Consider the following 27,500-nt stretch of genomic DNA (forward strand, 5'->3'; position numbering starts at 1 on the left):
TCCCGAGTACGATATAAGGCACGCGACAAAAGTGTGACAACGAGCAGTTACCTTTTTCACTATTATTTAATTAGTTTTACACTGTACAATTATAGGTTAAAGATTACGTTAAGCAGTTCGCAAAGCAAAGCGACTTACTGTCTTTCATGACCATTCGGGTATTTAGCTTGATTAACTGGGAACTCCCAGTTCCACTGATTGTAGACAACATTACTTAAGTTTCTTGATTCGCTGAATTCTTTCCACTCACTGGATTTTCTGAGTACAAAAACTCTTGCGAAGGACTTCATAATGAACTCTGAACCCTTTATCTTCTCTTCTTTGTTCTCTCCGTATATCGCAAGGTCAAAGGTTATATCTCCGCCATAGTTGTCGCAGCTGATTATAGCTTCATCACAGTTATCGCATCCATGAATCACAGCTGGCCACGAGGGTAAAAGAGTTTTTTCTATTATTTACAAGCCTGCTTTTATACATTTACTCTACGCATGTAGAATGTTCTGTCGCTATTTATAGTCTTAGGCAAGGTGCACTGTTTGTGGAAACTGCTGAGTCACATTAAAGAAATTTCTGGAATATTACAGATTGTTAGATAATTCTAGAAAAGTTTGGAACTGCATGTCAGATAAGCACCACAGTTTCTTTAGAAACTACCCCTTCATTAAAAATAATTCTGATCCTCATAACAACATCCAGTTAGAAATCACTGGTGATCCTTGCAATCTGATTGGCTCTCAGCAGTGAGATTTATTCCCAAATTGCACTATTTCCCCAGTCAATGAGAAAGAAACACTAAAACAAAACAGCCAATCAGATTTCAAGGCTTGTTTAAGGTAACCAATCAAATTGCAGGAAAATGAAAGACAAAGAGAACCATTGTGTGCCGAATTTTGCAACTTTTGTTCCCAACTGGATCAGTGAAATGTTGGTACTGACAATAGTCCTGTATTTTACCTATAAATAATGATTGCATGATTTCTAAATGGATGTAATGAAGTGGTAATTGAACTTCGTGTCGTGCAATTTTGGTCTGAAATCATATGTGTGATTTCAAAATTGCACTCCACTCAGTTCAATTACCATCATTAATTGAACCATTCTTGGATAAGTGATATTACATCTTCATGGACAATAATAACAATATGTCTATGACATTATTTGAGGTACTTGAGGAAAGAATAACTCTAGCATGTGGGACCGTGAGGTCCAACAGATCAGGCCTACCAAAAGAAATCTCTGGTGTGCAACAAACGAAAGTCAAACAGCTTAAAAGGGGAAGAGTTTGTACAGACAGAAAGGAAATGTGACTTGCGTGACATGCTTCAGAAGAGACACTGGATTTTCTTCTTCTTCTTCTTCTTCTGTTTTTTTTTCAGATTCCTGTAGCCATCCCTGACATCAGGTTCAAGCACGATCATTTTCATTACCTCATCAGTCATGATACCAGATCCACATGTAAGGTGCACATTCAAGATGAGAAGATGATGATGGCAGCTACAATGGACCAAAACGATTGAAAGAAGGAGGAGAGAGGGCTTTTCACAGGGGCAGGAGGAGATCACTGCAAAATTGAAGGCTTTTAGGATCTCTTACTTCTTTTTTGAATAAATCTTTCAAGATTTTATGTGGAATGAAGAAGTTAACTGAGGTTGTCTCTTTTTTTTAAAGTTACATATTTTCACCTTTACAGAGGCAGAAATTGTGCAGCTGCAGGCAGCTTAATTAAGTTTTTCTTAAACTATTTATAAAAAAACACCTTAGCAGCCATTCATATTTTGAATTCTAACTTGAGAAAGACTGGTTGTGGTATTTCATTGGTGTTTATATAATAATAAGAGTTAATTATAGTTTCCGACTCCATTTTTGGACTTTGGACGTTTTTACTTTTATTTTTTTTCTGGCTGCACATGCAAAAGATTTCTTTGTCTTGCAGGAGGCAGTTCAAGTGGGATTGAATCAAACTCTGTTTATCTTCTCTGAAATACTGTGACCTTAAAGTGGTACTATTACGAAAATCGCATCTTTCCTATTGAAGATATTTTGAAACACAAACACGTGGCCTGTATGAGAAGAAGAATGCTGTTTACTATTTTCAAATATCTTTTTTCGTTCCAGAGATATTCAAGTTTTTAAAATATGCAAAATAGCCCAGTGATGACATCATACATTCGACCAAAGTTTGATCAAAAATGATGAAAAAAGATTTCTCGGCCATATTTATCAGAAATGTTTTATTCTTGCCAGTATGATTCTACTAAATGTGCTGCAGAATATGAGCTTAACAGTCTTGTTACCATGGAAGCATACTGGGTTCCACACCTGCCCAATATTAAAAGCATTTCTGGCCACCTTTAGCATTCCATTTTGATATTTGCAAATGGTGGCTCATAACCATGATCCAGGAAGCATATAAATATATTAACATTTGCTAGAAGAGAATACATGTGTTCCTTCTTGGCTAATGAATTTATACAGGATTGTGAGCAAGCTTGGAGTTTTTGGAAAAAAAGAAAATAATAAAAAGTGGTAGAAATTTTTTTAGCCAAGTGTTTGAAAACTCATTAAAACACTTTTCATTGTAGTCATTATGGTAGCCAATCTGTGCCCATGTTGCCGTTTGCGACGAGTATTGACGGATAATAAAATGATCAACGGAATTCTCCTCGAGAATTTCCATATAATTTAAATGTGAATGCTACATTAAAATTTGTAATTTCCAAACATTTCTACTTTCTTGGGTTGTTTTTTAGCTTATAGACATTTGCCTCCCAAAACAATTAATTTGCTTATTTACCTTTGGCCAACCTTACAGAAACACAAAAAATACACATTCCCCGAGACCGCCACTTAATGATATTGTAAATGGAGAGTTGGTATAGCAAGCTAAAGAGTATACTTGTCACCCGGGAAACACTGCAAAAGTTTGGAGTTATTTTCAAGGGCCAAAATAGCACGACGGCTAGATCCTCAGTCATGGAAGCAAACCGTTTTGCCAAGTCCCTGATCTCTATCAAGTGATTAACTTTTCCTGGTACAGATGCTTACAAAACAAGGCACAAATGTAAGGACTTGGACAGTATATTAATACTACTGAAATCTCATGGTACTTTACCTATAATTGGCATGATTGAATTGGTATCAATGATCAAATTGTTTTCAGTAACTCATATAATCGAAGTGATTAACTTTTCCTGGTACAGATGCTTACAAAACAAGGCACAAATGTAAGGACTTGGACAGTATATTAATACTACTGAAATCTCATGGTACTTTACCTATAATTGGCATGATTGAATTGGTATCAATGATCAAATTGTTTTCAGTAACTCATATAATCGAAGAAAGGAAAATAACATATCGACGTATCAGAGTCCAAGTAGGTTTTTCATGTTTTGGACATAGTTTCTGGTTTCTGAAAAAAAAAAACAATGAAGAAAGAAGCAAGTAGTGGGTTAAATGGCAATAAGGAATTTCGTTCTCATTGGCAAGTAAATAATATAACAATTATCCTAATTCATTCATTTAACTATTTGTGCTTACTTAAAAGCAACAACTCCTAGTCACTGTTACTTTGACATGTAGACTTGAGGACATCAATAGCTCACTTCACTTGACATAAGCAACCGGCAATCACTGATCAGTTTCACTGTCAGTCCATCATAACAAGTCTCAAACAGATAGCTATCTTCAGGAAGCCTAAGAAGCTGACTCGGTGAATGCAGACATCATTTAATGCAGGTATTAGCCAAAGCAGTTCGAGTGAAAATAACCACTGGCAACCGTTTTTAAAGCCATTTCTCTGTGAAGAACGTACCTGTACCTCATCCTTTCAACAACTTCCTGATTAAAAACATGTACAAAGTACAGTGATTCAGTCATTAAAGTTCTATTTAAACATCACTTACCATTCTTTTTGTGTTCGTGTTGCCCAAAATCAAAGGTGACATCATCGCCAATTAGCACAAATGGCGCCCAGTATTTTATGGCGGAATAATTCTTTGTCTCCCGAAGAGATTTCATAGCATGGTGAAGAGCTGTACAAGCACTTTTCCTATCTGCCAAGTGATGGTAGAAACTCTTCATGAACATCAAGGTCGCCTCGTCGTCGATTGCCCAGAGTGACGCCACAACAGACCGGGCACCAGCACACAGGAAAGCCCTGGCTATTCCCACAATACCCTCAGATTTTACCTCGCCCTGGCCACTATGACAGGAACTCAGCACAACCAGTCTTGCCTGAAGACGAACTGCTTGAACATCGCTCAACGATAACATGTAATCTTCCTCTTCGGGGATCTGGGATGTGCGTTCAGGATTTGGGGACAAAGCAATTACTCCAGATGTGTCATCCCCGTGTGCAGCAATGTGGATTAAAGCAACTGACTTCATTCTTTTCAGCACCTCAGCTTTGGTTGCATTTTTTCCTGTAAGAGGCGCAGTCTGCAGAAGTTCTCCAATCATATCCACCTCTTTTTTTGCACATGGCAGCTGTCCATACATGGGTTCACCAGTGCCATAAGTGACTTCCTTCAAGCACGGATCGCCCACAAGCAGTGCTTCATTCTTACTTTGAAAGTCATCAGGTGCTAGAGTGATCAATTTTAAAGCAGTCAGCGAGGGAATTGCACGGATCCTGACAGAATCACTCAATGCAGAAAAAGGAGCCAGGCAAAAGTGTCCATCAGGAACAAAGACTAAGTCATCACCACCCTGGAGCAAGTCTGCGATAGGACTGACTAAGACATCATACAAGGGCTGCAAAGAGTGCACAGAGAAGCTCAAGGACTGAAAAGTTTCTTCAGTAGCTTCCCTACCGCTCAAGAAGTCGCTGCGTCGTCTGTCAAGCGAACGATTCTCACATCGTACAACGGTCCCCGCATTGATCTGTTTAAAAGTACTTTTCATCAGAGATTTGGCGCTTCCATTTTCGATTTTCTTTTGTCTAAAATTTATCCCGATATCATCTCTTAGCAACCAGAAGCTGATCGTGTTCCCTTCAAGTGCTGTAAAGACGGTTTGTGATGGTAGATCTTTCATAACTGAAGGGATAGTTACCTTCATCGTAGGTTTCTCGTCAACGCTGTATTGCATCTTTAAAATGTCTGCCAAAGCCTGTGCTCGTCCTTGCTCAGCAGCATACAAAGCCTCATCAACCTCTCCATTCTTCAAGAGTGCTGTCCACAGAGCAGTGTATGCAAACCCCTTTCTGTCACTAAAGCTTATTTTCCATGCATCCTCTGACCAAAGAAGACACCTTATTTTATCAATATAATGAATGCTTAGACGATAGTAATTAAGAGCTTTGCCAAAGAAGTCAAAACATTCATGAACAAGACCAATATTATAACATGCAGTTGCCAGCCCTATTGGGTTCCCCATTTCCTTGCAAATACTAAGATGTTGATTGTGGTATGCTATGGCTTGCTTAAAATCACCAAGACTTTGATAAGCTTTTCCGAGACTCCAATAGGCGGCTCCTTCTTCTTCCCTGTCCCGCAGTTCTTTTGCAATACTAAGACGTTGATTGTGGTACGCTATGGCTTGCTTAAAATTACCAAGATCTTGAGAAGTCTTGCCGAGATGGCCATAGGCTTTTCCTTCTCCAGCCCTGTCCCCCACTTCTTTCGCAATACTAAGATGTTGATTGTGGTACGCTATGGCCTGCTTAAGATCACCAAGAGATCGATAAGCGGTGCTGAGATTGCTATAGGCTTTTCCTTCTCCGGCCCTGTCCCCTAGTTCTTTTGTAATACTAAGATGTTGATGGTGGTACGCTATGGCTTGCTTAAAATCACCAAGACTATCATGAGCGACGCCGAGATTTGCAGAGGCTGCTCCTTCTCCGGCTCTGTCTCCCAGTTCTTTTGCAATATTAAGATACTGATTGTGGTACGCTATGGCTTGCTTAAAATCACCAAGCCTTCGATAAGTAATGCCCAGATTGCCATAGGCTCCTCCTTCTCCGGCCCTGTCCCCCAGTTCTTTTGCAATACTAAGATGTTGATTGTGGTACACTACGGCTTGCTTAAAATCACCAAGCTCTCGATAAGTAACGCCCAGATTACCATAGGCTTCTCCTTCTCCGGCCCTGTCCCCCAGTTCTTTTGCAATACTAAGATGTTGATTGTGGTACACTACGGCTTGCTTAAAATCACCAAGCCTTCGATAAGCAACGCCCAGATTACCATAGGCTTTTCCTTCTCCGGCCCTGTCCCCCAGTTCTTTTGCAATACTAAGATGTTGATTGTGGTACACTACGGCTTGCTTAAAATCACCAAGCTCTCGATAAGCAACGCCCAGATTACCATAGGCTTTTCCTTCTCCGGCCCTGTCCCCCAGTTCTTTTGCAATACTAAGATGTTGATTGTGGTACGCTATGGCTTGCTTAAAATCACCAAGCCTTCGATAAGTAATGCCCAGATTACCATAGGCTCCTCCTTCTCCGACCCTGTCCCCCAGTTCTTTTGCAATACTAAGATGTTGATTGTGGTACGCTATGGCTTGCTGAAAATCACCAAGCTCTCGATAAGTACTGCCGAGATTGCCATAGGCTCTTCCTTCTCTGGCTCTGTCCCCCAGTTCTTTTGCAATACTAAAATATTGACTGTGGTACGCTATGGCTTGCTTAAAATCAACAAGACTGTCATGAACGACGCCGAGATTTGCAGAGGCTCCTCCTTCTCCGGCTCTGTCTCCCAGTTCTTTTGCAATATTAAGATACTGATTGTGGTACGCTATGGCTTGCTTAAAATCACCAAGCCTTCGATAAGTAATGCGCAGATTACCATAGGCTTCTCCTTCTCCGGCCCTGTCCCCCAGTTCTTTTGCAATACTAAGATGTTGATTGTGGTACACTACGGCTTGCTTAAAATCACCAAGCTCTCGATAAGTAACGCCCAGATTACCATAGGCTTCTCCTTCTCCGGCCCTGTCCCCCAGTTCTTTTGCAATACTAAGATGTTGATTGTGGTACACTACGGCTTGCTTAAAATCACCAAGCTCTCGATAAGCAACGCCCAGATTACCATAGGCTTTTCCTTCTCCGGCCCTGTCCCCCAGTTCTTTTGCAATACTAAGATGTTGATTGTGGTACACTACGGCTTGCTTAAAATCACCAAGCTCTCGATAAGCAACGCCCAGATTACCATAGGCTTTTCCTTCTCCGGCCCTGTCCCCCAGTTCTTTTGCAATACTAAGATGTTGATTGTGGTACGCTATGGCTTGCTTAAAATCACCAAGCCTTTGATAAGTAATGCCCAGATTACCATAGGCTCCTCCTTCTCCGACCCTGTCCCCCAGTTCTTTTGCAATACTAAGATGTTGATTGTGGTACGCTATGGCTTGCTGAAAATCACCAAGCTCTCGATAAGTACTGCCGAGATTGCCATAGGCTCTTCCTTCTCTGGCCCTGTCCCCCAGTTCTTTTGCAATACTAAAATATTGACTGTGGTACGCTATGGCTTGCTTAAAATCACCAAGACTTCGATAAGTAATGCCCAGATTACCATAGGCTCCTCCTTCTCCGACCCTGTCCCCCAGTTCTTTTGCAATATTAAGATGTTGATTGTGGTACGCTATGGCTTGCTGAAAATCACCAAGCTCTCGATAAGTACTGCCGAGATTGCCATAGGCTCTTCCTTCTCTGGCCCTGTCCCCCAGTTCTTTTGCAATACTAAAATATTGACTGTGGTACGCTATGGCTTGCTTAAAATCACCAAGACTTCGATAAGCCGTTCCGAGACTCCCATAGGCGGCTCCTTCTTCGGCCTTGTCCCCCACTTCTTTTGCAATACTAAGATGTTGATTGTGGTACGCTATGGCTTGCTTAAAATCACCAAGCCTTCGATAAGTAATGCCCAGATTACCATAGGCTCCTCCTTCTCCGACCCTGTCCCCCAGTTCTTTTGCAATACTAAGATGTTGATTGTGGTACGCTATGGCTTGCTGAAAATCACCAAGCTCTCGATAAGTACTGCCGAGATTGCCATAGGCTCTTCCTTCTCCGGCCCTGTCCCCCACTTCTTTTGCAATACTAAGATGTTGATTGTGGTACGCTATGGCTTGCTGAAAATCACCAAGCTCTCGATAAGTACTGCCGAGATTGCCATAGGCTCTTCCTTCTCTGGCCCTGTCCCCCAGTTCTTTAGCAATACTAAAATATTGACTGTGGTACGCTATGGCTTGCTTAAAATCACCAAGACTTCGATAAGCCGTTCCGAGACTCCCATAGGCGGCTCCTTCTTCGGCCTTGTCCCACACTTCTTTTGCAATACTAAGACGTTGATTGTGGTATGCTATGGCTTGCTTAAAATTACCAAGATCTTGAGAAGTCATGCCGAGATGGCCATAGGCTTTTCCTTCTCCAGCCCTGTCCCCCACTTCTTTTGCAATACTAAGACGTTGATTGTGGTACACTATGGCCTGCTTAAGATCACCAAGAGATCGATAAGCGCTGCTGAGATTGCTATAGGCTTTTCCTTCTCCGGCCCTGTCCCCTAGTTCTTTTGTAATACTAAGATGTTGATTGTGGTACGCTATGGCTTGCTTAAAATCACCAAGACTGTCATGAGCGACGCCGAGATTGGCAGAGGCCCCTCCTTCTCCGGCTCTGTCTCCCAGTTCTTTTGCAATATTAAGATGCTGATTGTGGTACGCTATGGCTTGCTTAAGATCACAAAGCCTTCGATAAGTAATGCCCAGATTCCTATAGGCTTCTCCTTCTCCGGCCCTGTCCCCCAGTTCTTTTGCAATACTAAGATGTTGATTGTGGTACACTACGGCTTGCTTAAAATCACCAAGCTCTCGATAAGTAACGCCCAGATTACCATAGGCTTCTCCTTCTCCGGCCCTGTCCCCCAGTTCTTTTGCAATACTAAGATGTTGATTTTGGTACGCTATGGCTTGCTTAAAATCACCAAGACTGTCATGAGCGACGCCAAGATTGGCAGAGGCTACTCCTTCTCCGGCTCTGTCTCCCAGTTCTTTTGCAATATTAAGATGCTGATTGTGGTATGCTATGGCTTGCTTAAAATCACCAAGCCTTCCATAAGTAATGCCCAGATTACCATAGGCTTTTCCTTCTCCGGCCCTGTCCCCCAGTTCTTTTGCAATACCAAGATGTTGATTGTGGTACACTACGGCTTGCTTAAAATCACCAAGGTTTCGATAAGCAACGCCCAGATTACCATAGGCTCTTCCTTCTCCGGCGCTGTCCCCCAGTTCTTTTGCAATACTAAGATGTTGATTGTAGTACGCTATGGCTTGCTTAAAATCACCAAGCCTTCGATAAGTAATGCCCAGATTAGCATAGGCTCCTCCTTCTCCGACCCTGTCCCCCAGTTCTTTTGCAATACTAAGATGTTGATTGTGGTACGCTATGGCTTGCTGAAAATCACCAAGCTCTCGATAAGTACTGCCGAGATTGCCATAGGCTCTTCCTTCTCCGGCCCTGTCCCCCAGTTCTTTTGCAATACTAAGATGTTGATTGTGGTACGCTATGGCTTGCTGAAAATCACCAAGCTCTCGATAAGTACCGCCGAGATTGCCATAGGCTCTTCCTTCTCTGGCCCTGTCCCCCAGTTCTTTTGCAATACTAAGATGTTGATTGTGGTACGCTATGGCTTGCTTAAAATCACCAAGACTTCGATAAGCCGTTCCGAGACTCCCATAGGCGGCTCCTTCTTCGTCCTTGTCCCCCAGTTCTTTTGCAATACTAAGACGTTGATTGTGGTATGCTATGGCTTGCTTAAAATTACCAAGATCTTGATAAGTCATGCCGAGATGGCCATAGGCTTTTCCTTCTCCAGCCCTGTCCCCCACTTCTTTTGCAATACTAAGACGTTGATTGTGGTACGCTATGGCCTGCTTAAGATCACCAAGAGATCGATAAGCGGTGCTGAGATTGCTATAGGCTTTTCCTTCTCCGGCCCTGTCCCCTAGTTCTTTTGTAATACTAAGATGTTGATTGTGGTACGCTATGGCTTGCTTAAAATCACCAAGACTGTCATGAGCGACGCCGAGATTGGCAGAGGCTCCTCCTTCTCCGGCTCTGTCTCCCAGTTCTTTTGCAATATTAAGATGCTGATTGTGGTACGCTATGGCTTGCTTAAAATCACCAAGCCTTCGATAAGTAATGCCCAGATTACTATAGGCTCCTCCTTCTCCGGCCCTGTCCCCCAGTTCTTTTGCAATACTAAGATGTTGATCGTGGTACGCTATGGCTTGCTGAAAATCACCAAGCTCTCGATAAGTACTGCCGAGATTGCCATAGGCTCTTCCTTCTCCGGCCCTGTCCCCCAGTTCTTTTGCAATACTAAGATGTTGATTGTGGTACGCTATGGCTTGCTGAAAATCACCAAGCTCTCGATAAGTACTGCCGAGATTGCCATAGGCTCTTCCTTCTCCGGCCCTGTCCCCCAGTTCTTTTGCAATACTAAGATATTGATTGTGGTACGCTATGGCTGGCTTAAAATCACCAAGCTCTTGATAAGTACTGCCGAGATTGCCATAGGCTCTTCCTTCCCTGGCCCTGTCCCCCAGTTCTTTTGCAATAATAAGATGTTGATTGTGGTACGCTATGGCTTGCTGAAAATCACCAAGCTCTCGATAAGTACTGCCGAGATTGCCATAGGCTCTTCCTTCGCCGGCCCTGTCCCTCACTTCTTTTGCAATACTAAGATGTTGATTGTGGTACGCTATGGCTTGCTTAAAATCACCAAGCTCTTGATAAGTACTGCCGAGATTGCCATAGGCTCTTCCTTCTCTGGCCCTGTCCCCCAGTTCTTTTGCAATAATAAGATGTTGATTGTGGTACGCTATGGCTTGCTGAAAATCACCAAGCTCTCGATAAGTACTGCCGAGATTGCCATAGGCTCTTCCTTCTCCGGCCCTGTCCCCCAGTTCTTTTGCAATACTAAGATATTGATTGTGGTACGCTATGGCTTGCTTAAAATCACCAAGCTCTTGATAAGTACTGCCGAGATTGCCATAGGCTCTTCCTTCTCTGGCCCTGTCCCCCACTTCTTTTGCAATACTAAGATGTTGATTGTGGTACGCTATGGCTTGCTTAAAATCACCAAGACTGTCATAAGCGATGCCGAGATTGCCAGAGGCTCCTCCTTCTCCGGCCCTGAAATCTATTTCCTTAAAAATGGACAATGCTTCTGTGTAATTTGTTACGGCCTGATGAAAGTCAGCTGTGCCCTGATAGTATCTACCAAGATGGAAATAAGCCAAACCCTCACCTCGTCGGTCTCCCTCTTTTATTGCAATGCTAAGCTGTTGCATGTGTTGCTCTAAAACGTCCAACTTTCTATCCACCATTCTTGATAATCAGAACCAGGAAGCTTTTCTCAGAAATCTGGGATACCTCTAAAAGATAAATGAACGAAAACACAATAGGTTTAATGCCGTGACTACAGGATGGTAAACGAGCAAAGCAAGATTAATTGAACAGTGAAGGAATAACTATCTTAAGAGCTTCTGCCTGAGAGACCGGGGCAGACTTGGAAATGAAGGTCAGCCGATTTCGCTTAAAATTGGTACACAAAGTACTTATGTCGACTTATGTAATATGCCAAAGTTTCAGCTTCAACGACTTTTTTTTAGCCGAGTTCTGGATATCAGCCCCTCAGGGGTCCCCAGAGGCTTATTTTCAGTGCAATTTTGGCCACTTTTAAATCTCTTTTTTAGCAACATGAAATTAATTTCAGGCAAAAACAAAACCATCTTTGTAAAGCCCTATCCTTAGGCTTTTATGGGTGAGAACATTAGCTCATGGAAATTTTTCGCTAGCCTGTGGCTGTTATCACAACTTGGTCATATTTGAAGCATATGGGAAGCAACCGGAAATGGCCTGTTTTTCAGACCAAATATTTTCCATGCCCATGTTTTATATCTTGAGGTCTTAGTATCCCCTCAAAGTTCAGCCCTTAGTTTAGTAATATCAAGAAAAAAATACTAAGGTTGAGGCTTTTTACAAAGAAAAAAACTTACGAGAAGATGGCTAACCAGGCCACTTCCAGTTGAAGTTTCAACAAAGCGTGTCTGCAAAAACTCAGCCATTTAATTTCGATTATCTTTTTTCCTTCCAAGTTATGGTTAAAAGAGACTCTGAAGTTAATTGTCACCGAAAAGACTTGCCGTTAATAAGAAATTTTTATGTGATTGTTTTAGGACCGATCAGATAGTGGTCCGACAGCGGTTATAAATTTCTTGGAAGAAGTCTTAAAGATTACGGACAATAGAGCCGCTGCAAAAACTCTTTATTTACCTAACAACACATCTCTTGTCGGTAAATCACAATGCAAAATTGCATCTTTTTCGTCCAAACTGCAACGTTAAGTTTATCTCCTTTGTTCAACTCGTTCAACGTATCACGTCTGTGGCCCGTAGTAATGAAGCGCTAATTAAATCAGGATATAAGCAAGCTTTGTAGTTCCATTCAGTAGTACTATAACCCACCTGTTTGGGCTTTAATATTTTCTGAAGAAAAAAGAACTTATCGGTCTCTTTAAAAGCAACCACAACATCTGTCGTGACACTACTTGAGAATCGTTTTGAACCTTTAAGAAATTTGGAATATAATTAAAGCTAATCGTCTAACACAAATTGCAGTCACTCTTCCAGTCTATTTGCAAAAAATTCAAAATTCACTTGCAAAAAACGCTTACCTGGCTTCACTTTTACAGACATGCCCCTTTCCTACAATCCCTTAAAAGTGAGGTAACATTAGAAACTTTAGCCCCAGCGATAAATTGGTCGTAAGTGCGTCGTGAGTTAGATATACACAGGTCGATTAATACCGTACGTGACGAGGTCATTGTAGTTTGTTGGCTATGACTGACTTGGAATTCAGTTGTTTTCTCGTGCAGATCCGTCTCCTTGATACTGCATAGAATGATTATGATAAAAATTGTATGAGAACCTCAATGGCATGATTCGTTTACCGAACATTTATTCATACCCAGTGCCCCAGTGTAAATGGCTCACATATGTTGTAAATGATTGATAAGGACGTCCAACACGGTCCGTTTTCGGAGGTTACTCACGGGCACTCTTTCCCTTTCTCAGTATTTTCCTTTTGTTGCTTTCTCAAACAGCACAGATCCATAGTGGCATCCATACTGCATATATATCCAAAGATAGGACAGGGATGGAGTGGGTTATCCTTCCGGCAAAGACTACTGTTTTGGCAACTTGGGAAGTAAAATATTTCAGCTTTCTTGGAGCCCTGAAGGACTTGGGGTTTTTTTATGGCACCCGTAGCTGTAGATCACATGAAAAAGTAAGTCTTTATGGACTCACACTGAATTGCTGACCCTTAACTCTGGTTTCGGTAATAAGAAGCAACCTAGGCGGTAATCGCCCTGGAGGGCCATTATGCATGCTGCAGGTACCGGTGATAAGGTAAGTCGTCACAAGGCCTAGTGCTGGACCTTAAATTGGTTACTGCTCTTCTTTCCTGGACAGGATAATAATCAATGGTGCCCATTTATACATCTGGGTGGAGAGAGGCACTGTTAAAGAAAAGTGCCTTCCCAAGACGACATGTCAACGCCCTAGTAACTTGGGGCCCGTTTCTCGAAAGTCTCGAAAACTTTTCGGGCCCGAAAAGCCATTTGTGAAACTGCCAACCACTTGTTTTAGAAAGCCGATCTTTTAACGTGTTTTTAAGGCAACAAAAAGAAAAATGACTGTGAAGTTTGACGACTTTTAAGTCCTCTCCGTTCTTGAGATACAAAGGGAATTGTGACACCCGAAAATGGCCCGTAAAGTTTCGGGACTTTCGGGAAACAGGCCCCAGGACCGCCCGATCCAGAGTCTAGCCTGCTAACGTGCTATGCCAGTTCCTTTTTGTGTAGAATCTGAATGTAATGGGGACTTTAATCTGTCCTAAATCAACAAAGTGCATCGGGGAAGAAATAAATGGCCAGCACTTTCAAAAGAAAGTGGACACCTTGCCGGCTGCTTTGTTTATTTGCGAAAAAAAAAACTATCTGCGATTCAGTCTGTAAGCGAATTTGTTTCATTTGAGTCCATTTGAGTGCTTTTGAAAGGCAGAGTAGCGAAAGTCTGGATTTCACAATTTAGTCTCTTGGAAAATCAAAACCATGCACCTTTTGGAAAGAAGTTGACATATGTGGGGCACGAGATAACAAGCCGTCAGAGCCTGCTGTGACTGTCCATTAGCGACATTAGATCGAGATGTTACGCCCTGCTAGTCAAAGTGGGCGCTGCTGGTAATAAACTGACTGCGTCACAGAGACTTGACAATTTTCCTGAATGGAAGTTAATTCTTAACAAAGCTGGCTTGTCTGGCGTCACAAAAGATGAATTAAAGACGATTTGTGATATGTCCACGTCACCGCCGAAAATTCACCCGTTTGCGTAAATATTCAGTAAACAAATCATGCCATTGAGGTTCTCATACAAGTTCTACCATAATCATTCTATGCAATATCAAGGAGACGAATCTGCACGAGAAAACAACTGAATTCCAAGTCAGTCATAGCCAACAAACTACAATGACCTCGTCACGTACGGTATTAATTGACCTGTGTATATCTAACTCACACCGACGCACTTGCGACCAATTTATCGCTGGGGCTAAAGTTTCTAATGTTACCTCACTTTTAAGGGATTGTAGCAAAGGGGTATGTCTGTAAAAGTGAAGCCAGGTAAGCGTTTTTTGTAAGTGAATTTATCCAGACACTTTGCAAATAGACTAGAAGAGTGACTGCAATTTGTGTTAGACTTAGCTTTAATTATATTCCAAATTTCTTAAAGGTTCAAAACGATTCTCAAGTAGTGTCACGACAGATGTTGTGGTTGCATTTAAAGAGACTGATAAGTTCTTTTTTCTTCAGAAAATATTAAAGCCCAAACAGGTGGGTTATAGTACTACTGAATGGAACTACAAAGCTTGCTTATATCCTGATTTGATTAGCGCTTCATTACTACGGGCCACAGACGTGATACGTTGAACGAGTTGAACAAAGGAGATAAACTTAACGTTGCAGTTTGGACGAAAAAGATGCAATTTTGCATTGTGATTTACCGGCAAGAGATGTGTTGTTAGGTAAATAAAGAGTTTTTGCAGCGGCTCTATTGTCAGTAACTTTCAAGACTTCTTCCAAGAAATTTATAACCGCTGTCGGACCACTATCTGATCGGTCCTAAAACAATCACATAAAAATTTCTTATTAACGGCAAGTCTTTTCGGTGACAATTAACTTCAGAGTCTCTTTTAACCATAACTTGGAAGGAGAAAAGATAATCGAAATTAAATGGCTGAGTTTTTGCAGACACGCTTTGTTGAAACTTCAACCGGAAGTGGCCTGGTTAACAATCTTCTCGTAAGTTTTTTTCTTAGTAAAAAGCCTCAACCTTAGTATTTTTTTCTTGATATTACTAAACTAAGGGCTGAACTTTGCAGGGATACTAAGACCTCAAGATATAAAACATGGGCATGGAAAATATTTGGTCTGAAAAACAGGCCATTTTCGGTTGCTTCCCATATGCTTCAAATATGACCAAGTTGTGATAACAGCCACAGGCTAGCGAAAAATTTCCATGAGCTAATGTTCTCACCCATAAAAGCCTAAGGATAGGGCTTTACAAAGATGGTTTTGTTTTTGCCTGAAATTAATTTCATGTTGCTAAAAAAGAGATTTAAAAGTGGCCAAAATTGCACTGAAAATCAGCCTCTGGGGACCCCTGAGGGGCTGATATCCAGAACTCGGCTAAAAAAAAGTCGTTGAAGCTGAAACTTTGGCATATTACATAAGTCAACATAAGTACTTTGTGTACCAATTTTGAGCGAAATCGGCCGACCTTCATTTCCAAGTCTGCCCCGGTCTCTCAGGCAGAAGCTCTTAAGGCAGTATTTTGAAAGAAAATACCTTTCTTTATCAAGGTTTCCCAAGGAATGATTTCAGCTTATGGAGACAGTTGTTACAGAATAAATAGGAATGGAGCTCGTAATATGATAAAATACTGAGCATTTAACAGACTAAGAGTGTTTTATGCAATAATAATCAAAGAACATCAAAAATAGAAAATCTATCATGGAATGAGGGAAAAACAGCCTACAGGAAAACGATAGCATCCCATTTTATCTTTCTTATCCAAAGCTAATTAAAAGTTCCTAAGATATGCTTCTCTGGCAGGAAATTTGCTGCCGGTATGTACCAAAAGAGACAGGAGGGGATGCCATTAAGAGTGTAATATTCAATTTTCTGCAATTGACATCAAACTCATAATTTTTTATTTCAGGTCTAAATCTATCCAATGTCGGAATCGAAATTCGATCGCCTGTTTTTTGTCATAATTTTTTTTGTCTGGATATCTGTTTAATCCATATTCTTTTATCCAGGAAGTTTGAATGAGCTACTTGAATTGCTAACACGTTTCCATTGAGAAAGGCTGCTTTTCAGGGCAAAATTGGCCGTTTTTATTCTAGAGACGCATAATCGGGCGGTCTGAATTATGCCTCTCCCTCTCTTTCTCCATAAGCCGAAATCATTCCTTGGGAAATCCTGATGAAGAAAGGCATTTTCTTTCAAAATATTGGCTTAAGATAGTTATTCCTTCACTGTTCAATTAATATTGCTTTGCTGGTTTTGTAGCATCCTGTAGTCAGGGCATTGAATCTATTGTGTTTTCGTATTTCTCGGCATTGTTTAATGCGTACATGTGGGTAGCCACTTAGACACCGTACTACCAATGGAGTCTTTAAGTACATTGTTCGTTGTCATTCGGGTTCTAACCATTTACTATAATAGCTCTCTACAACTTCATTGGCTGCTCATTGCCTATTGAATCAGGTTTAAGATTGAAATCAATTCATGGATCAGCGCCATCTTATCTTAGTGACTTGATTACGCTCGAGTAATAGCCTGATATTAGCAGTTCTGCAGTACAGATAAGGTGCCCAACAGTTGATGGCAGGTCGCCTGACCTGCATGCTGTTATGACACTTGGAATTTTATTGCAGAAGCAAGTGCAACACTGTCCGTAGCTGTTCCTTTAATTTTAACATCACTTTCTTGAATACGTCTGTACACAAGCACCAAGAACAAGGTGTTAAACCACTGAACAGAAAATTGTGCTTGGAAACCTAGTAGTTGGACAACAATAGTCTTTTGGATTTCAGGTACGCTGACATTTCATAAGAAGCACTTGTTTTCAACATTTGGAACCCCTTTTTAGTGGTTAGCTGCCCCATGCAATTTGCTTTACCAAACATTAAAATCTTATTGTCACAGGAAATCCTTAAGAGAACATTTCCATAATTGGACTTGAAGGCCTTCGGGTAGAGTACCTGGTTTCTAATATTGGTCAATATTATCTTTATTTTCCAAATGATCTGGATAGCACAAGTGTTACTAATATTTTTACAAATACAACCACACTTTTGAGATTTACTTGTTTGTTCAGTTAGGGTTTCAACCGGTCAATATGAAAGCTTTCCTTGATTTTGAGTTGATAGAAAGAGGTAGCATTTTCAATAATTTTCAAAGTTCAATTTCCACCATGGAAAACCAAATATTTTCTTGGTCAATTTATGACAGCTGATGATATGCATGACAAATCAACTTGCCGGTTTTCAAAATACAGGGGTTTGTCTGCAAGCGTTTCCTTCTTGTCTCGCCCCATTTTTTGTAACTCTAAAAATTTTAATTTCACATGGTTATCCACTGACAAGTCTTTCAGTGAAACAATATCTAGTGGGAAATAACTTTTTAACACAAATCATTTACGCCTATGCAAACACTGTGGATCGAGATCAAGTGACTGAAACCGAAAAATTTATCAAAGTACGTCACTTACTTTCTCAATGTGTAGGGAAAGAATAGAGGGTAGTATAGTTCAATCAAATGACAGACAAATAACTTATTACACCCAGCAAGCTAATGTTACTAAATACCTGGCAATGTTCCTCTTTAACATAACCTTCTGAGCAGGAATAATGAATCCTGCTGAAAAAAAAATTAACGGATAAATAATACTGGTGGATCATTTGGATGCACCATTTGCAACTGATCATGACTGACGGTGATCACTTTAGAAAATAAACATAAGGGATTCTGACATAGTCACTTACAAAAAGTAACACAAAATTCATCAGAACTGGTTTATCACCCATAAATTACTTGTTTGGGTTCTTAAGAAATGAGTAGCAATCAGCAACTTACCAAAACGGATGCTAATCGATGCGAGGTCCTCGACAACAAGAAATGACTCTGCAAAATTTGATAAATTAATGTGGTTATTCATGCAGTATCAAATCTTGTACGAAAACGTTTAACTTTCATGAAAAAAAAAATCACTTATGCACAGTCTGCAAAAAAAGTACCCCATTTCTCTACTGACTTTCGTCCCAGAGTCATTGCCAGGTAATATTAATAAGCCCTTTGTTTGGGATGAATATACCGGTGTATTTTAAATAATAAAGATAATTTCAACTCCTGGGTTATACTAAACAAACAAAATAATAATATAATAAATAAGCAACTACACAGTATTCTTATAATTGGTTAAACCACTGAAATTATGAATTTCAACCTGAGATTATTACTCGGAAACAAACCAACTGCATATCAATTATAACCCAAGCTGAAATTAAACCTGGGATTTTACCATGAAGACACACGATAAAAAGTCAGCCATGCTAAATGTGTGTAATAAGGTCGAAAAGAAAAGGTATCGACTGAAGACTAGTTGAAAAGTCGCCAAGCTGGCTGCATTAATTTTCATGCAAATCATTTATGTCTTGTCACCTTGCTTTTAAGAAATTTATGGTTGGAAATTAAAAATTATATCACTACTGACCAGTAAACTGTAAACACAACACGTATTAAAATTTACAGCACGTTGCCCTATTTCCCGGACACTTAAGGAGGCTCGAAAGGGTTTTCAGCTGAGGGCGCGTGCGTAAGCCACACACGCAATTCGTAAGCCGCTCACCTCAGCTGATGATTTAAATGGGTCACCAGAAATGAACAAATACCGCTAATTTTTTTTTTTCACCTACAGAATTTTTTTAAATTTGCAAGACAAACTGTTTAAATTTATCTAAGCTAACATGCAAGAAATGAAAAAAGTCCACCGTCCGGAAGCAGAGATATAAACGAGTAAAGTTGCAAAATCAGGAAAAATGAGGGGGTTACAAGATCAGCATTCACGCATGCATCACCCACTCATTCGAGTCCGCGTGAGAGTGGAGCTACAGGCCAACACAAACGTGAATAGGAGATGTCTATTTATATTCCATATATATAGGAATTTGGAGAAAGGTGAGCGAAATTAGAGACACATTTCCCAAAAACTGGCCTACAGATTTTGTTGAATTTTAAATATTTTAGAGAGTATTTCTAACATTATCTGGTTACACTGAATGGGAAAATTTCACTGTCCCGTTTCTTAAAAAAAGACAACATATGTTGATTTTAAGGACGTTCGCGCCAATTGTTTCTGCGCATCCTTACTGCGCACGCAAATGCACACGCCACGTCATACACGAGCGCGCACGCTAAGTAATAAAATGAGAAATGATAGGGCAAAAGGCCATTGCTATAGCTTTGCCTGGATTTAATGCTCTTGGACGTTCGGTGACCCCTATTTTTCTTTCCAGAAATGGATTTTATTTACAATTATCTCCACGTTGTCCAAAAATGAACAAAAAATCAATGTGGGAAGTTAAAAAAATTTTAAGATTTCTGCTCATGGGACATCAAATCCTGCCATCTTGCGGCTGCAAGGCGCGTGAAACTGTGGTCGCTAAATGCGAACTTGATCTTTAAGGAACCTCACCAGTTGACTAAATTCACTTAATAAGTCCACTTAAACAATATTTGGCAGAGAAGATTTCACTTCACAGATTTAATTGCAATATATTTGGGTTTACAGACACTGGCCTTATTCGCTAACGAAGCCCGATTTTGTCACATTTTGGGTGTTTTTCCGGGCATGTTCTCTCCAAAACGAAGTCGGTGACCCCCCATTTTTTTTTACATTTCTGACATAACTAACTCATTATCTTACAGTGGTAAAAGTTTCAGAAAAAAATCAATGTTGAAAAATTTTCGCGCGAACGTCCTTAAGGCTCAAAGAAATGCCTAATATCGTTGCCATGGTAACGTTATTTTGGGAGAAAATATGTGAGAAATCTACGATAGATACTTAACACCCTGGCCAAATTTCGTTTTGATATAATTATTCTAATTGTATGTATGGACAGAATATATTTATTTGTTTGAAAAAAGGAGAAACTACCGTATTTCGAGCCTCCTTAAACTTCACGATTCTGCGTGTATTTCGTTGTAAAAACAAAGCAAATTCGAACGATACGTTCCAAAGAGTTATCAATTAGTCTGCTTGCGTTTGTTCTTTAGGTGAGAAGATTCAAGTTTTCGTTGAGGTAAGTAAAATTTGTTTCTTATTACATGCGACTTTTATCAAGTGTCGTGTTATATCTTTTCATTTTCAAAAGCGGTCGTTCTCGCAAAATGCGCGATAGATTTAATTTACTTATTTTTCGACATAAGTCAAGCTAAAAGGTATGTTTTCGAACATAAATGAATTTTCTGTTTGCAGTTTTTTATCTGCGAACAAAAAAATCTCCGAAAATAGTGCAACTGACTGTACTGCACATATTCGCCAGCCAGCTAAATTTTTGTTCGATGGACAGTGCGAGCGACGCTGTTTATGCAAAATATTGAAATTCCTTCGAGCAAATCAGCAAAAATGGCACTTAAAGTATAGGAAAAATTACAGAAATAATTTAACAGACCTTTAACATGAATAACCCAAGACTGGCCATAGCTTCGAAGAACAGAAAATGGGGAATACACTGTATACATCACATTTTTGGAGAATATCAGCAGAAGTAATGCAGGCAGATATAGGTGAGCGATTATGCACATGCTTTTCAGCACAAGCCATCACAGTAGGACAAAATTGCCTTCCCACAAGCTTAATCAACCGAATTCTCACATTAATATATAAGAAAATTATACCTTATAATAGCTCATGATTCTGGAGGCTAGGAGTCTAGGTGGGTGACTCTCTGAACACTGCTTGACGACTTGTGCCGATGTTGAGTTACAGGGTATAAGGAGAAATCGAGCCAGTCGAAAGTACCCCTCGGGTAACCCCAAACTCTGGGCCCAACTGGTTACAGGAGGGTGCTCAGAGATCCCTCAGGATCTCAACCTCGCTCCCAGAGGTTAAATGTGAAACAGACAACCGCCTTGTCAGCGGTAAAAGTCCTAGCCACAGGCTAGGCAAACAAAAGCCAACCGAGCACCCTCCGGCAAGGGTCTTATTTTGCGCCAGCTCCTATGCCCGCATCTAGGAAAACTTTCAACACAACATAGAGTAAAAACAATTACAGCCAGGCACTGTAAAATAAATGTTTAGTCTTCAGTTAGTTTTTTGCATCAGGCCTACTCTGGGACCTTAAGTCACCGAAACTTAGAGCAACTTAAGGAACCTTAAGAAAAAATTGCCCAAAAAATCAAGCAACTTAAGGCAACCTTACACAACTTAAATTGCTTATTCTACTTAAGTCACAGAATATCGACTGATCAAAGATTTCCAAAATCAGAAAAAAAAGCAACTGTGAAATATTATTATTACTTCACTTGTTTTAATTGCTATATGACAGTTTCAAATGTCTACGTCTGAATGCCGCTAGAGCTATAAAAAGGGCTGGGCTGCAATAAAAGCAACCATCATAAATAATAAGCAGAATTTTGGAGATGAACAAAGAGTTTCCAGCAATCTGATTGCTTGAGTGGTTTCTCATAGAAATAATAATATGATTTTATATTCACCACACTAGCTGGTGAATATAAAGCAAAACCAAACGGCAGGACTGCCGCAGGCACTCGTGACTGTTAAAACAGTGTCGTCAATCAATAATAGATAAAGTTGTTCAGCTTTGAAGTTATGGAGACAATTATTCATCTCAGATGTACACTCACTTTGCCATTGGAAAATAACTGTTAAATATAATTAAAGTTACAGTGTATTCCTTTTTTTTCTGATAGCTACAAAACTTATTTATTTATTTATTCATTCATCAAAAGAAAGACATAATTTAAATAAGACTGTCATAGAAAATTCATAATGTAAACAAAAATAAAGAACAAGAAAGTCAAACCATTTAATTAGGCTCAAGCTATTTCACAAATGTGAGCAAATAATTATTGTTATCTTAGTAAACTTAACTGCAAGATTCCTGCAGCTTGCACTGTCAATTTTTGCAATGGCATCAAACAATGGTTGTTCCTTTTCGGGATGCCAACCAATAAATGTTCTCCTCTTTCTTCAGTTAGGAAGAGCACTCCAATATAACGTAGCGAGTCATATATTCAGTGCTGTATTTTCGAGATCCAAAATAGACCATTTTTGATGGATCACCTTTTTTGCTGAACCGAATGATTTCAATCTCTTTAAAATCCGCAGAACTCCAAAATTCTTAACTTGGCTTGCTGATACACCTCTATTCCTATTTGAAAGGGTCGATTTATCTTCACCTTTGGTTAATTTCTTACACTCAATCTCATATATGCATCCACAAGATCAAGATCAAGATCAAGAGATCCTTGTTAATCGGTTGCAAAAAACTGTTCGGCTTCGAGGGACAGTTCTGAACTAGTTTAGATCATATTTGTCTAAAATAGAAGTAAGCAGATATCTATCAGTGGAATACTCTCTGCTTGCTTTAATCTCGATTGCGGGGTTCCCCAAGGCTCTTGTTTGAATCCTCTCTTATTTATTAACTATTCATCTCAATTGTTCAACGTTATAGAAAGACCTACCATGTGTTCATTGCTTTACTGAACTTTATGTAAGTTTCAAACTAGATGGCCAAGTCAGTCAAGATGCCGCAATGAGGGCTATGGAAAGGTGTATTGCCTACTTCATGCTGACAAAAGGTGTTACTGATTGGAACTCAGTATCAGCTAAATAAGTTAGATGGCAGCAGTTTCTTACGTGTAGGTGATAATGACATACGGTTTCCGGCAGAATAATGCGGGAGAGAAAGACACAATCGCTTTGCTAATACTTTAACTTTAACAGATCATTTGTTTTCCGCTTAACTGGGTTTTTATGCACTGCTATTTTAGCTGATGCAATTTAGGTACCCTATCTTAAGAACACACCGGCAACACTATGCCAACATGGGTAAAAATGATACCATATTTAAGGATCGACAACCTCAAAAACCATAACCTATACCGCAGCACATACCTATATAGCCCAGAGTTTTGAAGCAAGCAACCGTGGACAATCTTCCTATCGGTGTACGGTGGATCAGTGGCTTGATCTGATCGGCTTAATTACAAGTTGAGAAGCTAAATATTGTGAGCACGAGCCGATACAACGCAGTTTTGAATTTAGTGTGTACTATATCTATCACTTCCATCACGTTTAGTGGTTTTGCTAATCCATCACTTCCTTCTATCTTCAACGTAATAAAAAAAACCCTACAATCTACTTCTTTCCTCTGACCGCTCACAGACGCTCCCCTAACCTTCGAGACCTGCTGGTAACAGCTAAACTGTCCCCTAATGTAACTCATTCTAATTCCGCACTTACTTCCGGTTCTTTTCGCTGTGGCAAAAACTGCGCTACCTGTCCTTACACTTTCCATGGACTAACCAACTACACCTTCTCTACTGGCGAAACAAGCGCCATTAATTCCCACATAACTTGCGAAACTAAAAATCTTATCTAAATGATTGAATGTAACAGATGCCATCTACAGTAGATAGGAGAAACTAAACGACGTTCAAAAGACCGTGTTAATGAACACCGCCGCACTTTAGATAAGGCTAGCACCCGTGAATCCAAACCTACTGCAGTCGCAGAACATTTCCTCTCCTCTCCCCACAACATTTCTAAGGATATGCAATTAATTCCTATCGAGAAAACATTTTCCTACAGAGACTCGATCTGTAAGGCAGGAGTACCCAACGAAACCGCTCGACAAAAAAGCCGCTCTGCAGACTGTTTTCGAGCTGACTTAACTGAATAGAGTGTAATGTGAAGTGCTAGTTTTGTACCCCATACGTACCATGTGAGCGTTAGCCCTACTAATGGAAATGGGCCCACACAAGGACAGAGAAAAACTCTGACCAGGGTGGGAATTGGACCCACGACCTTCGGGCTAGATCACCGCTGCTCTACCAACTGAGCCGCAAGGTCAGACGGGAGCAGGCCGTGGAAACCGTAGATCAGTTAAGTCTGTTGAAATATAAGGGCTACACGGCCAACATTTGTATAAACGTAACCCTTCCTTGTAATTGTACATGTTCATTGTCGTGACTTTTACATCTTCAGTTCACACGGCCTGCTCCCGTCTGACCTTGTAGCTCAGTCGGTAGAGCAGCGGAGATCTAACCCGAAGGTCGTGGGTACAATTCCCACCCGGGTCAGAGTTTTTCTCTGTCCTTGTGTGGGCCCATTTCCATTAGTAGGGCTAACGCTCACATTGTGCATATGGGGTACAAAACAAGCAATTCACATTACACTCTAATCACTCAAGTCTGTTGAAATATAGGTGCTAAAGGGCCAACGTTTGTAAAAACGTAGCCTTTCCTCGTTTTCAAGCTGGCTGGCTAAAAAAAATCTCGAGTGGGAGCTGGCTTGGAGTTGACTCTAACGCGTTTGGCTCATCCAAACCTCATTGTGAACAACCTCTATTTTAATTTTCTTGGCGTGATGGGAAACCTTTCCCAAGTATGGATGTAGATATAGAAGGGTAACAGGGTAAAATCAATTCTTATTCATCGATAATATGACTAGACTATGGACAGCGCTGGCAGTCCATCTCACTCTTCCTCCTTTTTCCCATTCACCAACTACGGAACTACGGACCTGAGGGTTGCAGTCCTGCTAAGTACTGCAACTTGGCAGTGAACGGGTATTTCTAGAATTCCTTATTTCTACAAACATGGTAATTTCCTGTACGTTGGGGATGTGAATGGTTCAAAGTACAACACAACTATTTCTATTTGTCTCTTCAGCTGCAAATATGATTATTCCCTGTTTAATCAAAGCTGTTGTGAATGGGAGCAATATTTAGCCGGTAAACCTTACTTTCAATGTTTTCAGTTTGGTTAAAATATTTACCACTTCAAACTTGCTTCAAACTGTTGGACGTTTTTCAACTGAAGATCCACGTGTGTAGTTAGGACTGCAGGTCTGTTTATTTTCACGCCTTTATTTGGTGTACGCTTTTAGAGGCAGCCGCTTTCGTAAATTTTGAGCGGGATGCCAATCCGCCAATTTTGTTTGAGTGACCCTTCACATGCTTCGATTAAAATGAGCGCTATGAATTCGTCAAACATACACTGGCATCGAGAAGTGCCCGAAATCGAGTTTCCTGAGAGAAAGAAGTAAATGATCCGTCTAAAATTCAAATTCACCTCAACCTAGACGAAGATTTGTTCTTTCCCTTTTTTATAAAATAGCACCATATAAAAGCAGCAAGGCGTAAATGTTTTAATAATTTCGCTTTAGTTATTATTCCTGGTAATCCATATTTTTCCAAGATCCTAGTGAAAGAACATTGCAACACGTCAAGCAAGACTGTCGTGCGCCACAGGCATTCCCTCCCCGGTGCGCAACAAAGGTTAATGGGTTGGGGAAGATGAAATTTTCTAGCTGATGTAACATGACGGGAGGGTAAGGGGGATGGGGTTGACGGAAGAAAGTTTTAGGGGAAAAACCTCCTGCAAACAGGCCTTAGAACAAAAATAAATTGCATGGAGTCAAGAGCGACTTGCATTTTATGCGACACTGTCTGTTATTATTGTGTCCTTGTTGCCATGGTTTCAGACTACTGTATGTGACCTCTTATGAGCTTGCCTAGTGTCTACTACTTATACTGCGATGACAGCACAATAATAATAATAATAATAATAATAATAATAATAATAATAACAATAATAATACAATTTCTTTTGAAGTAAATCACTCGAGGCATAATTTACACTCGTCTGTTTTGAGAAATACACTCTCTTTTTTGAGTTCTTGGAGCTATAGTACCAGTAATTATTAGTTTTAAGTTATCACACTGCTTTTCTCTTAACGAAAAATCTTGCTACGTACCATCACAAATTTAATGTGTATGAGTATGGTCTCCCTCACGTTTTATCTCATCGCGCATGTTATAAATTTTAAACAGAGAAGCAGGTTATGATAAGCAATTTGATCCTTTTTTAGCACCACACTTAAGAGCAGAGTTAATTTTGGAGCTCCTCGATCTTTGTAACGTTTTCATAAGATCTACAGGTTTTTCTCCGTGAGTGTCGTTTTATCCTTCTACTGTGTCCATTGAAATAGGTCTGTCATGTTGGTATTTTCACTGAGTGCGCGTGTCGTCCATCGAAATGACTGTGCCATGTTTGCATTTCGATTGGTTTACAGCGTCTTCGATGAAAATGACTAGCTGTGCAATATTGGCCTTAAGTTATTTAATTGCGTAGTCCATCAGGAATGCCTGTGCCTTACTGGAAGTTCAATTACTTTCGAACTTCGTCCAACGAAAAGACAGTGTGCCTGACTGTCCCTTGGATTTTATTATAAAGCCGTCTACGGAAAAGACTGCTAAACTAGACTCTGAAAATGTCGAATTTTATGTATTAGGTGACCTAAATTGTATTATGGCCGCTCCTAAATTAGACAACAATGCTATTGTATTGTTTTATCAAATCTTGCCGATGTATACCGACTGCATCAGCTAATTTCCGAACATACTAGAATTACTGATAAATCCTCGACTCTGATTGATCCTATATTTACAAATTCTCCAGATAGGATTGTCTGTTCACGGGTGTCACACATTGGCATTAGTGATCACAGCTTGGTTTTCGCTTTTCGCAAAGTTTCCATAGATTCAACAAAAAATGGCCACGCGACCGTCAAATATAGGAAATTTAAGAATTTCGACTCAACCAGCTTTTGCCATGATATTTCTCAACAAAACTGGAGTAACATTGAAAGCTGTACTGATCCAAATTCAATGTGGGCGGCATGGAAACAATTATTCCTTGAATGCGTTAACAAGCACGCACCACTTCGTGAAAAGCGTACTCGAGCAATAAAATCGCTTTGGATAACACCCCATTTGAAGAAAAGTTCATGGTTCATGGTTCATTTATTTCACACTATTTACATAACATTAACATAGAAAGAAAAGTATAGTCACAACACATGGTTACAAGATAAAATAATTACAGTACAGGTTATAAAATGTGTCTGGTGGTCAAAGTAGCGAAGGCTTTCTAGTTGACCACCACGACAGAGACATTCTTAAACTGAAGGCATCACACTCTAATGATTCAAATGACTGGCTAGCATTTAAACGCTGCCGTAACTCAGTCAATACCGAAATTAAGCAAACCAAAGAATCGTACTATAAAAACGCGCTTCATGCAAATGAAGGTGACTCACGCCAGACCTGGAGAATTATAAATGAGCTT

General features: G+C 40.2%; 1 protein-coding gene across 5 annotated transcripts in view; it reads right to left on the minus strand.

Moving 5' to 3' along the window:
• Positions 1-7: 7 nt before the first annotated feature.
• LOC137998001 (tetratricopeptide repeat protein 28-like) overlaps positions 8-27,500 on the minus strand; it is a 44,772-nt gene continuing 17,279 nt past the window's right edge. For all 5 annotated transcript variants that reach the window (XM_068844379.1, XM_068844377.1, XM_068844378.1 and 2 more), the window contains 4 exons: positions 18,198-18,245; positions 17,930-17,981; positions 3,906-11,370; positions 8-3,412 (listed from right to left, as the gene is read on the minus strand). In XM_068844379.1, the coding sequence (XP_068700480.1) occupies positions 3,366-3,412; positions 3,906-11,322 (7,464 nt within the window). In that variant the 5' untranslated portion in view covers positions 11,323-11,370; positions 17,930-17,981; positions 18,198-18,245 and the 3' untranslated portion in view covers positions 8-3,365. The remainder of the gene's footprint in view (positions 3,413-3,905; positions 11,371-17,929; positions 17,982-18,197; positions 18,246-27,500) is intronic.

This window comes from Montipora foliosa, chromosome 3, assembly GCF_036669935.1.
Source record: "Montipora foliosa isolate CH-2021 chromosome 3, ASM3666993v2, whole genome shotgun sequence".
Classification (NCBI taxonomy): Eukaryota; Metazoa; Cnidaria; class Anthozoa; order Scleractinia; family Acroporidae; genus Montipora; species Montipora foliosa.